This window comes from Anolis sagrei, chromosome 4 (genome assembly GCF_037176765.1).
Source record: "Anolis sagrei isolate rAnoSag1 chromosome 4, rAnoSag1.mat, whole genome shotgun sequence".
Classification (NCBI taxonomy): Eukaryota; Metazoa; Chordata; class Lepidosauria; order Squamata; family Dactyloidae; genus Anolis; species Anolis sagrei.
Window position 1 is genome coordinate 110,730,463 of NC_090024.1, and position 17,223 is coordinate 110,747,685.

At 40.3% G+C, this 17,223-nt stretch overlaps 1 protein-coding gene across 1 annotated transcript in view; it reads right to left on the bottom strand.

The window, feature by feature from the left end:
* Positions 1-2,731: 2,731 nt before the first annotated feature.
* Positions 2,732-17,223, bottom strand: part of ATP6V1G3 (ATPase H+ transporting V1 subunit G3) — a 41,304-nt gene continuing 26,812 nt past the window's right edge. The window contains exons 2-3 of the mRNA XM_060774567.2: positions 9,084-9,184; positions 2,732-3,467 (exon numbers count right to left, since the gene is read on the bottom strand). Coding sequence (XP_060630550.1) covers positions 3,294-3,467; positions 9,084-9,184 — 275 coding nt within the window. The 3' untranslated portion in view covers positions 2,732-3,293. The remainder of the gene's footprint in view (positions 3,468-9,083; positions 9,185-17,223) is intronic.

The following is a 17,223-nucleotide window of genomic DNA, read 5'->3' on the forward strand; positions in this document are numbered from 1 at the left end:
AGGAAATGAAAAGTGAAAGAAGGAAGCAAACAGGGAGGGAAGAAAGGCAAAGGAAGAAAGGGGGAGGGAATGAAGGAAAGAGAGAAGGATGAAACCAAGTAGTGAAAGAAGGAAAGAAAGAAAGAGGTAGAGAAGGAAGAAAGGAGAGAAAGGGGGAGGAAAAGGGGGAAGGAATAGGCAGGGACCTCTCTTTCATAATAGTCCAGATATCTACCTCAACTTTGATAAGTTTTACTATAGGCCACAGCAACGCGTGGCAGGGCACAGCTAGTAGTATATAACTGGCATGGGAAACCATTTCAGAAAGGGGACCACATGCCAGGCTGGGCCTGGAAGAAGGGTGAGGGTTGACACATGAGGTGTGCGGGGGGGGGGGGGATCCCAGGGAATGGTTGGTGCACATAGGTGGAGAGGGGTTGACATGTGGCTGTGCAGGGCTCTCAGAAAAACCCTGTAGATACTTCTGTGTATGCAAGGTGCTCCTCTTTGCAGGTGGGGATGGTGGCCCACCATATTATCCCATGAAGTGGAGGGCTTACATGTGGCTGCACAGAGCCATGTGTGACTGAGAAGGCTGAACCTGGGGCTATACCATGCAGCTGGGGCCTAGAATGGGGCCAGAGGCAAGAACCCAAAAGACTATATCCAGCCAACAGGCCTGGGTTTGCCCATATCTGGTATATAATATCCCACTGGCCAGTTTAATACATGAGAAGATAGTTAAAAACCTCTAAAAAGTTTAAAAAGCATATAAAAGATATAACTTGATGCTATTTCTGTTGCAACTCATAGTAAGCTTCACCTTGCTTCCAAACACCACACACAAGAGCTGTAGTTTTATAGTTTATTGAGGAAAAAAATCCAAGTCAAAATAAAGAATAAGCATTGCAAAATTCCAAAGATTAAGGTTAAAAGCAGAATATAATTCCAAAGATCTTCAGGTAAAAACAGGAGGCATAATGCTATTGGCAAAGTTCAAACCAGAGTCCCAGGTACAAGCAATGAAACAATTGCCCCATGAATCACAATGCAAGAAATCCCAAGTGTTCTGCTTTCCAGGCTAAGGTTATTCCATGAAGCTTTCAGGCTAGTAAGTTACGTTGAACTGATGCTTTCTCAGAGTTTGCAAGAGGCCTAAATACCTTTCTAACATTAAAACATTAGGCTCTCATCATCATAAAAGCATTGCGACGACCTTTCACCGAGCTTGCTTCTCGTCTGCTGGCCAGACGAGAACTCCGGCTGACCTGGAGATCAAGACGAGCTTGCCGGGTCAAGTCACTATCTACACTTTTGGTATCAGCGTGGGAAGGCACCTGCTCGCTATCTCCTTCATTAAAATTCCTTTCTGGTGAGAACGGCTGTGTTGACACTGCACTGTCTGTGGGAGCCTCAGAAGCAGGCCCAGAGATTTGAGGCACAGACAAAGAGCCAGGAAGCTGAATCCCAGCAAGAATCTGAATCCCATCATCCTCATCATCAGAAAATAGCTCAGCCACAACCATTTCATACCTTAAACAAGAAATTATGAAGGAGAGTAGGAATTGTAACTGAAATCCCAACTAATCTGATTTCTTCTTTCTCATTCATAGTTTATCCATCCTTTCCCCCTAGTTCAAACTGCATTCCCCATATGTATGTATACTGTAGAAGTAATGCAGTTTGAGACCTCTTTAATTGCTATGGCTCAATACTTTTAGGATCATGGGAGGGATAGTTTTACAATTTTTTTAGCTTTCTCTGGTAAAGTGTGTTGGTATCGTATGAAACACAAATCCAAGGCTTCCACACACCAAGTTAAAGTAATATCAGACACATTAAATTCTACAGTGTAGGGCACCTCTGTTTACTAGGCCTGGGTAACAACGGAAAAATTTGTTTCTAAAATCGATTCGTTTTTTGGGGGTTTTTGCGTTTCGATATTTTAAAGAATTCCGAAATTTTTCTTTTAAAAAGTTCGATATTTACGAAATTTCGTAAATGTTAAAAAAATTACGAAACATTAACAAAACAAATACGAAACAATAACGAATCGATTCGTTAATGGCGGACGCGACCACGCAATACGCTAAAAAACCTCCAAATGGGACAGGGGGAACTTCTGAAGCTTCCCTCTCCCTCTGTTGTTGACTGTTGGTGTGATATTATAATTTTTTTTCACTAATTAAACAAAAAACAACTATAAAACTTGCCCCAGACATGCGGAAATAATAACGAAACGACCTCAAACCGATAACGAAACGAATACATAACAAATCCGAAGCATTTACGAAATGAATTTAAAAATTCGTTTCATTTTTAAGTAGCTCCAGAATGGTTCGTTATCGCTTCATTATTAAAAAAAATAATGAATTTTTAACGAATTACGAATTAACGAAACGAAACCGCCCAGCCCTACTGTTTACCTTTATGAATTTTATGTCAGTTTTCAGAGATGGTCAGAGCAGTTTTAGGCGTATTTAGAGGAGTTGAAATTAATCTTTGGAGGCACAACCAATTTTTGCATTACCTAGTAAGCTAAGACCAGGATTAGAATGTGTCAAAAGCTGATTCCTAATACACATCCCATTTTGATACTATAAATTACCCAATATTAAATCTATTCAATTGTTGCTTTTCCTATAAAAAAACACACTAGAAACAAAGGTTTTAATTTGAAGTCTAATAATATGCCTTTAATATTTTATTACATATTTAGTTATCTTAAACCTTCTACATATTGTGACAAGCAGATTTCCTACAATAGGCCAAGTTACATGAACAGAACACTTTTTAAGAAGTAGCGAACATAAGCAAAAAAGTAAAAAAAACCCAATTACACCCACTTAAAAGCTGCTGGTGTCAAACAATTACTTCTTCTGTTTTCCATATTTAAGTGACAAATTCTTTTCTAATTTTTTTTTTAAATGGTAATGGTGGAAGCCCATGTTGACAAATAGTTGTGTGACACCTTAGAGGAATTGGTCACATCATAAATTTTATGCATACTATCATGCTTTGGTTCTGAGTGATTATAATTATATAGGCAATAGAATACAGAAAATTCAGGGAGAAAATGCCTTCTGCTCAGAAACAGCTCGTGAGGGTGTTAGTGTCAGAAAAAGAAAATCCAAATGGCTCCAGCTCTATCCTTGCTGGTATTAAAATATAATAATTGACAATGTGCAACTCTACAATAGTATCCCAAGTTAATGGTATCTCTGAACTGCAATCGAATCAAGCTCTTTCACTTGGCCTAACTATAGAGATGACATTACTTTCTTTATTATTTTCTTTAAAGTAATAAAAACCATTTAAATTGTGTATGCATAATTTGGGTGGAGTTCAGGATTGAATTCATACACTTTGCCCAAGAGATGCCCCAACACAGTCTCCAGGTTCCTATGGTAGTTACTCGTGAGGTCCCGGATCTTGTCTGTAGTTTCCCCATCTACTTTTGTCGATAGGTTACCTTGAGAGCCCATTATCTAGAAAGAGAAAGCAAGACACACATAATGAGTTAGTAAAACTTACATTTATATTAGCTTTAAAGCATTCTATGGTGCAATGGTGGCTGTGCAAGGTAAGGAATTTATATTTCAACTGTTTTCCTTGTCTATTTCACATGTATTCCTTCATAGATCTGTATCATCTTCTTTCCCTATCACTTTGGTGTATTGTGTATGAGAAAAATTGCATATTTTCATGTATTTTGATATCATTTTACTGTCAAATATGTTTTTGAGCCCAAAATATGTGATTGGGGGATTTGAAAAAATCTGTTGAGATATATTGCAAAATTCAGAAAAATATAAATTTGACACTTCTCTCCATGTATTAGTCCACAAAGCCTTAACTCAACTATGTATTGTCAAAGGCTTTCATGGCTGGAATCACTAGGTTCTTGTGGGTTTTTTCGGGCTGTAGGGCCATGTTCTAGAGGCATTTCTCCTGACGTTTCGCCTGCATCTATGGCAAGCATCCTCAGAGGTAGTGAGGTCTGTTGGAATTAGGACAATAGGTTTATATATCTGTGGAATGGCTGGGGTGGGGCAAGGAGCTCTTCCCTGCTGGAGCTAGGTGTGAATGTTTCAACTGACCACCTTCATTAGCATTTGAAGGCCTGGCTGAGCCTGGGAAAATCCCCTTAACTCAACTGTTAGGACCAACCAAAGTAGATTTATTGTATCAGGCCAAAGGTTTGCATTGAAATATGTGTACATAGCTATTAGCCATTAGGCTTGTTTGATTTAAAAAATGGTTGAAAACCCGTTTTGGATGTGGTTCGATTCTAAAGTTAATTCCGATTTTCACAGAAAAAAATGTTCAAAACTTTGAAACTTCCAAGACTTCCAAATTCTTCCTTAATGGTTTGAAGTGGGGGGGGGGGGGGGAGAGACAAAGGGAGGAAATTCATTCACTCTGGTTTAAAATGGCTTCTCTGGCTTGAGACAGAAGTGGGGGGAGAGGAGAGGAAGGAAATTCATCCACTCTGGTTTAAAACGGCTTCTCTGGCTTGAGACAGAAGTGGGAGGAGAGGAGAGGGAGGAAACTCATCCACTCTGGTTTAAAATGGCTTCCCAGGCTTGACACAGAAGCAGGGGGAGAGGAAAGGGAGGAATTTCATCCACTCTGGTTTAAAACGGCTTCTCTGGCTAGAGCCGAGGCCAGGTACCAGAAGTGGGGATAAGCTCAATAATTTCCGACTCACTTACTGCTTCGTAACAGAAATGGCGGAAAACCCTTTGGAAGGGCAAAGAGACTTCCGGTTTCCTTAGAAATTTTGAAATTGCTTCAAAAAGCAAATCTTTCCAAACTTATTCTGAATTACAAAGATTCCAACTGAACCTAATCATGCCTAATAGCCATGTCTCAGTAGCTATGTTTCTATGTTACCACCCTTAACTCACTTTGGATGCATCTACTCGGTAGAATAAATACATTGCTATCATATCTGCTCCAACTATCATGCCTTAATGCTATGTAATCCTGGGACTTGTAATTTCGCGAGGCACCAGCCCTCTTCGGCAGAGAAGGCTAAACACCTTGTAAAACAACAACTTTCATGATTACAGAGTACTGAGTCATGACAATGAAAATGGCTTAAATCTGCATTAATTCTGCAGATTCATCCACATTTTCATTCTCAAGTCAAGTTAGGGAATCAAGGAGACACAGGTTTGCATGAAGTTCCAGAGGTGTGAAATCTGCCAAAAGGTCATGTTTGTTTTCATCAAGTCTGGCAAATCTAGAAAAAGTGATTTCTTTCTTTTTCATTGTAAGACAACTCCCAAAATTGCAGCAACCTGGCATGGCCACTGGGATTCTGGGGGTTAGAAAAGGAACTAGTAGAATCTCATGCCATGGTCACAAGACAGAGGTGCTCCTGGTGAGTCAAAAGACAAATCTAGGAACAGAGATTCAGCCTCTTTTCAATGAAGTTACACTCCCACTGAAAACACAGGTTCATAACACAAGCCAACAACTATTTTAAATCGGATATATTTTTAGATCATTCTTACAGAGTTTTTTGCGCTGAATTTAAATCTGTGTTTATTTTTTCTCTATCACATGTTGTTTTGGCAATGACGCTAATTGAATAATTAATGCATTTCCACACAAATATCAATAGAATTTAATAAATATCAGTGCATTAATGCATTAATTATTCAATTAACCTCATTGCAAAAACTGTATGTTCTGTCGCACGCTGGGCCTGTAAATAATTTCCTTTAGAACAGGACGTGCAACCTTTGCCCAGCGGGAAGCCAGGGGGCCCAAAGAGAAGTTCTCAGAGGGTTTTCACCACAAATGACCTTTAGATGGCTAGTGAAGTACAACAAAGTCTTTTATTAATGAACAATCAAACAGAAACTTCTCTTGTCTTCAGTAAAGTTAAGCAAATAATTCCAAGCTTTTAGGCAATTGGTGAATTCCTAATCTTGTCCACGAAGGACAGGCAACTGTCTTCAATAACTTCTTCTTTAAAGGAAAATCCCCTTTTTAACTTCTCCCAGGCTGACTGTAATCTAACCCTTAATGATGTGGGCTCCGCTACCGGGTCGAACTGCATCTCAAACGCTGAGTGGACCTCCCAGTAAGACAGTAGACTCTCCAGCTGAGTTCTTTGGTCTTTAGGGCTGTTTTCCTGGAAAGTCTTGGATGCTCTTAAGACTGTTTTCCCCTGGAAAGTCCTCAAAGCTTTGGGGAGGCTTCCCTGGAGTTCTCTGGTTTGTTCTTAAGACTGTTCTCCCCCGGAAAATCCTCAAAGCTTTAGGGAGGCTTCCCTGTAGTTCTCTGGTTTGGTCTTAAGACTGTTCTCCCCCGGAAAATCTTAAGGGTTGAAGCTTTTGTACAGGGGAAGCTTACACATGTCCTGTACATTAGCTTTCCTTGCTGAGACTAACTCAAAATGGCTCCCTTTCCTTCCCAATTGCCCAGAGCAAGGGCCAAAACTTAACGATGATGGACAGGTGACTTGCCCTATGACTGCAACCAAAAGAAGCCACCTATCTGCAGAGTCCCTGAAACCTAGGACTGCAATCAAACATTTAATACAAAGCAAATAAAGTTGGAGCTCCTGGTACAGTTGTACCAGAACACTGCATGTGATAGAGAAAAATAAACACAGATCTGAATTCAGTGCAGAAATCTCTAAGTGTGTCAACTTCATGCACCATTATTGGATACACCTGCTTGAATTACTGTAATGTGCTGTGTTTGGGGCTGCCTTTGAAATGTGCTCAAAAACTGAAATTGGCTCAAAGAGCTGCAGTCAGGTTGTTAACTAGAGCTGGTTCCAGGGAGCAGAACATTCCCTTATTAGATCTGCATTAGTTGCCTATCTATCTCCGGAAGCAATTCAAAATGCTGGTTTTAATCTAAAAAGATAATGACAACAACAACAACAACAAATAACAACAACAATGCAAACACAGTCTACTGAACTGGCATACCTACCGTGTCATTATGACATTTTTGAGATTCTGGTGGTGCTTATGAAATTGTATTATCAAGCAGTACTCTATGCTAAATATTAATTTGCGTAACTATCAAGGATGGAGCGGGGGCTTGTGATTGTTTGGTTCAAGATGTCTAAATATTTGACAGATTATGGTGGAGACAACTTAGCTCTACTATTTCAAGGCATCTTCGTTTCTATGTGTGCCAAACATTTTAGTAAGGTGATATTATAAACAGATGCATTCATTTCAAAGCTGTGACACCTTTTATTCAGACTTCTGCTGCCTTTCTTTTCAGATTTAAATTCTATTATCCCTACACAAATCTAAATAAAACATTGGAGAAAAGCAACCGAGTGCTGCTGAGTATGCATACAGTGACCCTCCTGATGATCTTTGCGCTGCTCTTTTGTCCTCTGGCTTTTCGCAGAGAAGAGTTTTAGGATCAAAACATTTCTATCAAGAATAACAATGGATTTCTCAGCAATTAACCACTGATTCTATTATTTTCTGTAAATACACCTTTTGGTGTAATGCCAAACCATTGTTAAGACTCTGTGTGTGAGTCTGTTCCCCATTCTTCTGCTCTCCAGTCCTCCCTCTTCCCTTTAAGCATAGTCAATGTTTTGCTTCTGGTCAATTAATTATATCCCAGTCCAGAATGAGCATTGCAGTTGGTTTGTCCAAGTTTGGACATAGGGTTGTTGTCAATGCAAGAAAGTAATGTGTGCTTCTGGCTGTAATTTCTTCCAAAATAAGTTGTTTCATTGCCAGACATTTACTGTGAAGGGCATGACCACATACATTAAGCCTTCAAGTGTAGAAATCAACACATCGAACCCTGAGGAGACATGACTGCTGTGGTAGGTAATAATAATAATAATAATAATAATAATAATAATAATAATACTTTATTTGTACCCCGCTACCATCTCTCCAAGGGACTTGGTGCGGCTTACATGAGGCCGAGGCTGAACACAACAATACAAGCAATAATCACAACAATTAAAGCAATTAAAATAAAACATAAACATATAACATTATCAATAAGACAACATACAATTAAAACTATGGGAAGGCCAAATATAAAATTAAAATTGGAAATAGTGCTGAACATGGATGAACAGGTGATAATGGCGTTTGTGGAGAGACATATGTAAAGTGCTTTAGACGGACAAAGTGCTATGGGATCGTTAATCCAGGAAGGCACACTGGAACAACCACGTCTTCAAGCTCCTCCTGAAAACTGCCAGGGTTGGGGCATGCCTGATGTCCTTAGGGAGTGAGTTCCAGAGTCGAGGGGCCACCACCGAAAAGGCCCTCTCTCTCGTCCCACCAATCGTGCTTGCGATACAGGTGGGAGCTTGAGCAGGGCCTCTCCAGAAGATCGAAGAGATCGTGTGGGTTCGTATACAGAGATGCGGTCACGAAGGTAGGCGGGTCCCAAACCATTCAGGGCTTTGTAGGTAAGAACCTGCACCTTGAATTGGGTCCAGTAAATGAATGGCAGCCAGTGGAGCTTCTTGAACAGGAGGGATGACCGCTCCCTGTAAGGAGCCCCAGTTAACAACCTGGCTGCCACCCATTGGATCAACTGAAATTTACGGGTCGTTTTCAAGAGCAGCCCCACGTAGAGTGCATTGCAGTAATCCAGTTTAGAGGTGACTAAGGTGTGGGCCACCTTGGCCAGATCCGCCAAGTGAAGACCTATCTCTTTTGGCAGGCCTACCCAGACAGTTTTAATGAGAAATTTCAAACTTCCATTTTCTGTATAACTTTTGTTTGTATAGTTTAATATTAATAAGTGTATTCTATGGAGTGCTTTTAAATGATTATGTGTTTTAGCAATATTGTAACCTGCCTCGAGCTGTAAGGAGAGGCAGGAAAGAAATATTGTTGTTGTTGTTGTTGTTGTTGTTGTTTCATGCACCTTGTGTTCATTGGCACATCACAAAGAGAAAAACCTCTGCCAAATAAGTGTGCAAACCAAGCCTTTGTTTATCCCAACTCTCACAAACATGAGTCTTCCCAAAAATGTTGAAACAAATCCCATGAGTTACATCAAAAACAGGCCAAGCAGGTTGAGAGTACCAGGATGGGGAAGGTATGTTTGTCCTGTCTCTCCTCACTATTTTTACTTACATTGTTCTGCTTGTGTCTGAAATCCTTTTCCCTCTGGAGCCTGTAGTGATCAATCTCAGCGGTGGCTTCTTCCTTGGCTTGCTTCAGTCTCTTCCCTTTTCCTGAAATAGCAAAGAAAACATTTTAATTGGCAGTATAGTCGAACTTAATATGCCATAACAATGCAATTCTCCAATGTGTGGAAATCTCCAACTTGTAGTTGTGGGAGGTCACAGAGAAATTTGCCCTTGTTGTATTTTGGGCTCTGTGGGCCCATGGTTTCCTTGGTATACAACCCAACTTTCAGATTCTTCCATATCTTTCCTTGTGTATGTATTAGGGCTGGGCGGTTTCGTTTCGTTAATTCGTAATTCGTTAATAATTCGTTAATTTTTTCAATTACAAAACGATAACGAACCATTCTGGAGCAATTTTTTTAAAAAACGAATTTTTAAATAGTTTTGTAAATGCTTCGTATTTCGTTATTGTATTCATTTCGTTATTGTTTTGAGGTCGTTTCGTTATTATTTCCGCATGTCTGGGGCAAGTTTTATGGTTGTTTTTTGTTTAATTAGTGAAAAAAAATTATAATATCACACCAACAGTCAACAACAGAGGGAGAGGGAAGCTTCAGAAGTTTTTGGAGGTTTTTTAGCTTATTTCGCGGTCGCGTCTGCCATTAACGAATCGATTCGTTATTGTTTCGGAAATCGATTCGTTAATGTTTTGTAATTTTTTCACATTTACGAAATTTCGTAAATATCGAACTTTTTAAAAGGAAAATTTTGTAATTATTTTAAATAACGAAATGCAAAAAACCCCAAAAAATGAATCGATTTTAGAAACAAATTTTTCCGTTGTTACCCAGGCCTAGTATGTATGTATCTTCAAGTCTCCTGTTGACTTATGGTGATCCCATGAATTTCACAGTTTTCTTAGGTAAGAAATAATCCAAAATGATTTTGCTAGTTGTTTACTCTAAAACATGGTTTCTCAAACATTTTCAGCCACAGAGCCCTTTTTGAAGCAAAGGTTTCTTGTGGAACCCCAAGAAATGTTTATATATAATATTATATTAAATGTGTATATATCAGGCATGGGCAAATGTTTGACCAACATAAACTTAACAGTATTTCTGTGGAATACCCAGGGGTTATCCAGTCCAACCTCCTTCTGCCATGCAGGAAAAGCATAGCAACAACAACAACCACAACAATATATGGAGATGAGCACCACTCTTCAGAGTCAGACACAACTAGACTTAATGTCATGGGAAACCTTTAATTTATTATTATTATTATTATTATTGACACAAAAGTACAGTATATCACAGCAAATGAGATCTATATGCTGGATTTCGTATCAAAAAATCACAAGTTGAACACTTCCCAAGCATCTAGGACTGTGTGATGTATTATTATTGATAATTGTACTGTGTTTTTGTGTCAAAATAATAATAATAATAATAATAATAATAATAATAATAATCTATATAAATAAAAATGTAATGTTTGTTTGTGGGGTTAACATAACTCAAAAACCACTAGACGAATTGACACCAAATTTGGACCAATATACCTATCAGGCCAATGAGTGACCGTCACTCATAAAAACACTGGAAAACACAGCAGAAGAGACTTAAAAAGCCAAAAACCAAAAATTATATTAGCGCATGCGCAAGCCACATTTATATACACACACATATATACACACACATATACACAGATATACACACACAAAGCACATACACAGAAAGAGGGAAGGAAGGAAGGAAGGAAGTGGAAAAATAGGGAAAGAGGGGAAAAAGGAGGGAAAGAGAGAAGGTAAGAAAGAAAGGTAGCAAAGAAAGGAAGGAGAATGAAAGGAGAGAAGGAATGAAAGAGAGAAAGAGGGAAGGAAGGACAGAAGGAAGGAAGGAAGGAAGGAAGGAAGGAAGGAAGGAAGGAAAGATAGAGACAAGGAAGGATGGCACCAAAGAGCAAAGCAAGTGAGAAAAGAAACAAATAGAGAAGGAAGGAAGAAGAAGAGAAAGGAGAAGGGAAAGAAAAAGAGGGAAGGAAGGAAAGAAAGGCGAGAAAGAGGGAGGGAAGGTTAGCCACAGCAAAGCATGGTGGGTACAACTATATATATATATTGTATAGTTGTATATATACACTAGCTGTCCCCTGCCACACGTTGCTGTGGCCCACATGGGGGTTGTGTGTGGGAGGTTTGGCCCAATTCTATCATTGGTGGGATTCAGAATGCTCTGTGATTGTAGGTGAACTATAAATCCCAGCAACTACAACTCCCGAATGTCAAGATTGCATTTTCCCCAAACTCTACCAGTGTTCACATTTGGGCATGTTGAGTATTCATGTAGAGTTTGGTCCAGATCCATCATTGTTTGTTTCCACAGTGACGATGATGACTGTGAGATTTCTGGGAATTTCACCCCAAAATATCATTCTGAAGCTCTGGTGGAAGCATAAGGTTGAAAGTTTGACCTGTGTTTAGATTCCACAAAGTTGGCTACTAAATTGTATCTATTGTATGAGTTGAATTGTGTGTATGTTTCATTTTCAGAATACTTAAGTATTTATTTTGGACCAATGAAAAAAATTATTTGCAATTTTCCAGAAATGAAATATTTAAGCGTGTGTGTTTGTGTGTGTGCATTTTTCTCATGTAGACCTGAGAGTAAGCATAATTGCTTCCATCATCACTTGGCCTCTCCTCTTCCCGTCTTGCTCATAAGTTGGCGACAGGAAGGAAATTCCTATTGATTTTACTGGGTGGTTTGATGCTGTGCTGACTCCATGGTTAGGGCCCTCTTATTTACTAGTTTTCACACCAGCAACTTGGTTTCTCCAGACTGGAACTGACTGACAAGCATTGGGGATGTTGTCACAATGCATTTCATGGTGCAATCCTGAAAGACTCCCTATCATCCTTTCAGTTTTAAAGGAAATATATCCCTCCACCACACCCACACACCCATCCTCATTTACAACAGCCAGAGAGCAGATTTGAGCTGCCGTTAATCAGAAAAAACATTATTCTGCAAGATTTGCCATATTGATTTGCTGCCAGGAACCCTTCAGTCCACACCAACTGGATTCTATTTAACACTGGCAGCTTTCCAAGGCACTGCGAAGATACAGCTTAGCCACTAACTGGGTTGCAACATGTACATTTTATGTGTTTCCCTCCTTCCTCCCACCACCACTAGCATTTCCCCCATTTTTTTCTGAATGCAAAGGTGGATGGACTGCTTTGTAGCACTAATATTTCATTCACATGAATGTGAAAATAAAAATCTAGAACTGGAAACACTAATAGTAACAAGGGAAAGCGAACATATCCAGATTTTAGTCGGGATATAATTTTTTTAAAGTAGATTTTTATTAAAATATTAGAAAATTACAACGAAAGAGGGTAAATATTTAAAAGAAGATAGCACAGTAGGAAAAGATAGCAAACACTCCCCCCAAGGTTCAAAAAAGAAAAAGAAAAAAAAATCAAAAATAAAAAGAAGAAGAAAAAATACATATATAAAAATAAAAAATAAAAATAGGAATACACATTAAAAAGAGTTGACTTCCATCTCCTCATCAGGTGTTGTATCTCCAAAAATAAAAATGTTTCAGTTGCTTCCACATTAAAAAAAAGTTCCTCTTACTTACTTCTTTCTCGTAATTATCATAGAGGGTCCAATCTGTCCTTATCGGGTTCCCGGTATTTTTTCCCCCCCCCCAAAAAAAGTTAGTTCATCCATCTCTCTTATTTCTCTAATTTTCCCTAACCATTCTTCTATGGTAGGGATACTCTCCTATTTCCAAAGTTTTGCCAAAGATATTCTCACTGCCGTTGTGAAATAAGTAAATAATTTGTCCTCATTTTCATCTAATTGTAATTCTAAATCTGTAAAACCTAATAGATAATATTCTGGTTTCTTCTTGAATACTCTCTTCAGGATTTTTTGTGTTTCTTTGTGTACCATCGACCAATATTTCACTATTTCTTTACATGTCCACCACATATGATAAAAGATACCTATCTGATGACAACCTTTCCAACAATTATCAGAAGAATTTTTGTTTATAAGAACCAGTTTCTTAGGAGTGGTAGTCGGGATATAATTAAAAGGATCAAAGCGTACTAATCTGTCACCCCCTCCTCCCTTCAGTCTTGTAAACCTCTAGATCAGTGCCAATATTTCTGAGTGAGATTGAGCCATGTGCTGGGATTTGTAGATCTAATCAAGGGTGCATCCACATGATAGAGTTAATGCAGTTTGACGCTGCTTCAACTGCCATCACTCAATGAAATGAAATCATGGGAGTCGTAGTTTTACAAAGTCATTAGCCTCATCTGCCAAAAAGTGCTGGTGACTCACCAAAGTACATTTCCTCGGATTCTATAGCATTGATCCATGGCAGTTAAAATGTTGTCAAACTGCATTAATTCTACATTGTAGATGCATTCCACAATAGAAGACTTTTTTTGAGTTTGTTGACACTAAGCATTAGGCATGGTTAGGTCCAGTCAGAATCCTCGTTATTCAGATTAAATTCGGATCAAATTCCATTTTGAAGTGATTTCGAAATGATTTGGGAGCCTGGAAGTATCCTTGCCCTTTCGAAGCCACTGTCGCTATCTTTGTTCTGACTCAGGAAGTGAATTGGAAGTGAGTTTGGAGGCAAGCAGCAGTTTGCATGCTGGGATGCTTGCCTCCAGCCAATGAGGTGAAACCATGTGGGGAGGGGTGGGGTTTTGGCACGGCAGCCATTGCACTTTAAAAAGGGCTACATGTGCTTTGTGGGCACACTGTGAGCTGGGGACGTGAACCGGAAGGCAGCTTGGGTGGGAAAGGTGCTACCGCTTGAGAAGGGAACAACAGGGTTAGGGAAGGGAACATTTTTTTCTTTGAAGGGAACAACAGGGGAGAATGGCTGGTAGCAGGCCCGTTGCCTGCAAGACTTCCTTGTGTGTGGGGAGGAAAGAAGGGCAGGGCAGGGCAGCACTTAAGGGCAGCTGGGAGAAGTGTTCTTCTCTTGCCTGACACTGCCAATTTCCATTTTAGAAGCAGTGAGTTAAACTTTCAAGGGACCTCAATCCCCTTTGGGTTACACTTTGGATTTTGGGATCCCAGAAAGTCCCTCTGGACTTTGGAAATCCCCTTATCTGCAAATAATTTCCTTGCTGAACCACCGGATATAAGTATAAAGGCCTTTTCCTCTCCTCGGGTTTGACTTCTGTGCTTTGGAAAACAAGAAATCCCATATATTCTAATAATTTCCTTACTGAACCACTGAATACAAGTTTAAAGGCCCTTTCCTCTGCTGAGGTTCGACTTAAATTCGGATCAAGACACAGAATGGGGAACAATGCCTGGCTCGAGAGCAGTATGTGTGAAAAAGATCTTGGAGTCCTCGTGGACAACAAGTTAAACATGAGCCAACAATGTGATGTGGCGGCAAAAAAAGCCAATGGGATTTTGGCCTGCATTAATAGGAGCATAGTGTCTAGATCTAGGGAAGTAATGCTACCCCTCTATTCTGCTCTGGTTAGACCACACCTGGAATATTGTGTCCAATTCTGGGCACCACAATTCAAGAGAGATATTGACAAACTGGAATGTGTCCAGAGGAGGGTGACTCAAATGATCAAGGGTCTGGAGAACAAGCCCTATGAGGAGCAGCTTAAAGAGCTGGGCATGCTTAGCCTGAAGAAGAGAAGGCTGAGAGGAGACATGATAGCCATGTAAAAATATGTGAGAGGAAGCCACAGGGAGGAGGGAGCAAGCTTGTTTTCTACTTCCCTGGAGACCAGGATGTGAAACAATGGCTTCAAACTACAAGAGAGGAGATTCCATCTGAACATGAGGAAGAACTTCCTGACTGTGAGAGCCATTCAACAGTGGAACTCTCTGCCCCGGAGTGTGGTGGAGGCTCCTTCTTTGGAAGCTTTTAAACAGAGGCTGGATGGCTATCTGTCAGGGGTGAATGCAATAGTCCTGCTTCTTGGCAGGAGGTTGGACTGGATGGCCCATGAGGTCTCTTCCAACTCTTTGATTCTACGATTCTATGATTCTATGCTTCTATGACTTCTGTGCTTTGGAAAACAAGAAATCCCATTATCTGCTAATAATTTCCTTGCTGAACCACCAAATACAGTTTTTTTGCATATTGCGCAATCGCGTCCGCCATTAATGAAGCAATTCGGAAATTTCGGAAATTTCAGAAATTTCCAAAAAAAATTTGGAAAAATTCAGAATTCAATTCCAAACCGAATCGTCAGCACCCCAATCAAATCAAAATATTTATTTCGGTCATTGACCAGCACAGGAAATAGTGTCACATTTCCATACAAACCTGGCATGCTTGGTACATTAAAAATATAAATATAACTACTAAAAACACAATATGGGTGAGGGAGCAGAAGGGAAGGGGAAACAGGGTAAAAACATACAATGCCCAGATCCATCACCAAATTGCAGATTCAGGGAAGAAGATCACCGGACACACAGTTGACTTTTGGAACTAGTCATTCCCTGGCGGACTCTGCATGCTGCTGCACAGAATCTCGCAACACTGTAGGTTGTAGCTGAATTAGCATCTGCAAGTAGCAGGGAGGTATAAAATTGTCCCGAATGTCCTGGGTGCTTGTCTATGAGAGGTAAGATAAGCCTGGCACGGATATCCCTGTAGAACGGGCACTGAAGGAGCACATGTTCTATTGTTTCTACATGACCCGAGTCACAGGGGCAGAGCCTCTCTGGGAAAGGGATCTTCCGGTAGCGGCCTTCAAGTACAGCTGATGGGAGAGCATGGCATCGGGCCAGGGTGAAAGCCCTTCGATGAATAGGAACCTCTAGGTATGTTAAATATGCCATAGGGGAGGCAAGGTATCTGCTGTCTTCACTGATAAGGAAGCTTGGAGCCGAGGCCAGATCTAGTTGGCGCTCTGTGTCTGTGATACGTTGTTTAATAAGTGCTTTGGCTTGATTGTAATCCATAGCTAATAGTAGATCTGGAGAAAATCCCAACGAGGAGATTTTGGATGCTACCGCCTGCTTCCATGTGGATTGGAAGTCATCCTCCATGGTTAGTGGGGCAAGGCCAAGGGGTACACGGGACAGTCTGAGCCAGAGGTTAAGTATGGCCACCCACACCCTGGCCTCGTCAGCACCCCCTACATCCCAACCAGTTTTGAACCATTTTTTTCTTGATCAAACAAGCCTACTGGCATAGCGTCCCCAGGCAATGGGCTTCTTATACAATTTCCTCATTTTCTTTTCACCAGTGGTCATGGGTATTGAAGCACACTGGGGTAGCCTTTCTGTGTGACATAAGTGCTCTACAAATGCATGCCTTTACTCTGAGACATGTTGTAGCACAGTGGGAGAGTACATTGCTTGCTCACACAAACTCTCAAATTCAACCCCTGGAATGTAGGGAATTGGAAAAAACCTTAAATGAAGTGCCAGTGCCAATCAACGTTGACAGTACTGGGATAGATGGATCAAATGTCCAAATCAATAAAGGTTCTTTTTTCTCTTCGTGGCACAGAGCTCCAGTTTCTCACAGTCTGCAAACTAGCAGCAGGTTAGCTAAGATGACGATCCACTCCTGTCTTTAGAGACAAACCCCACAGCTCACTTCCTCCACACAGGAAACAATGGTAAATGTGGTGGTTGCAAACCCATCGTTGCATTGCAAGCAACAGGTAGGAGCCAAGAGGGCTGTTACTATTTCTGAGGGTGTGAGTTTCCTAGTTCAAATCTCACCAGTATCACAAGCTTCTCAAGAACTTTTTCATCAGCCTATGTTAAAGGTCATTTTGACCAGCTATCACTAGATGTTGTAAAGACTGCTGTGAAAGTGAACCACTCTGGGAACTTGTAATAGAGTAAATATTTAATTCCTATTTGTCTGGTAATGTATCAAGCTTCCTTATTCTGAATCAGGCTCAGTGGTATCTGGTTTACAGTAGCTCTTCATGTTCTTTGTTGCCTCTACCTTGAGATCCATTCAAATATTGCCCATGCCCGACTCTACTTAGCTTCCAAAACTGGATGAGATCAGATATGTTAAGGGATGTGTCTACACTGGTTGGTTAATCTCGGACTGGTCTTGAACAGAGGTGGCCACACGCATTATCCTGACAGTGTGTCAGA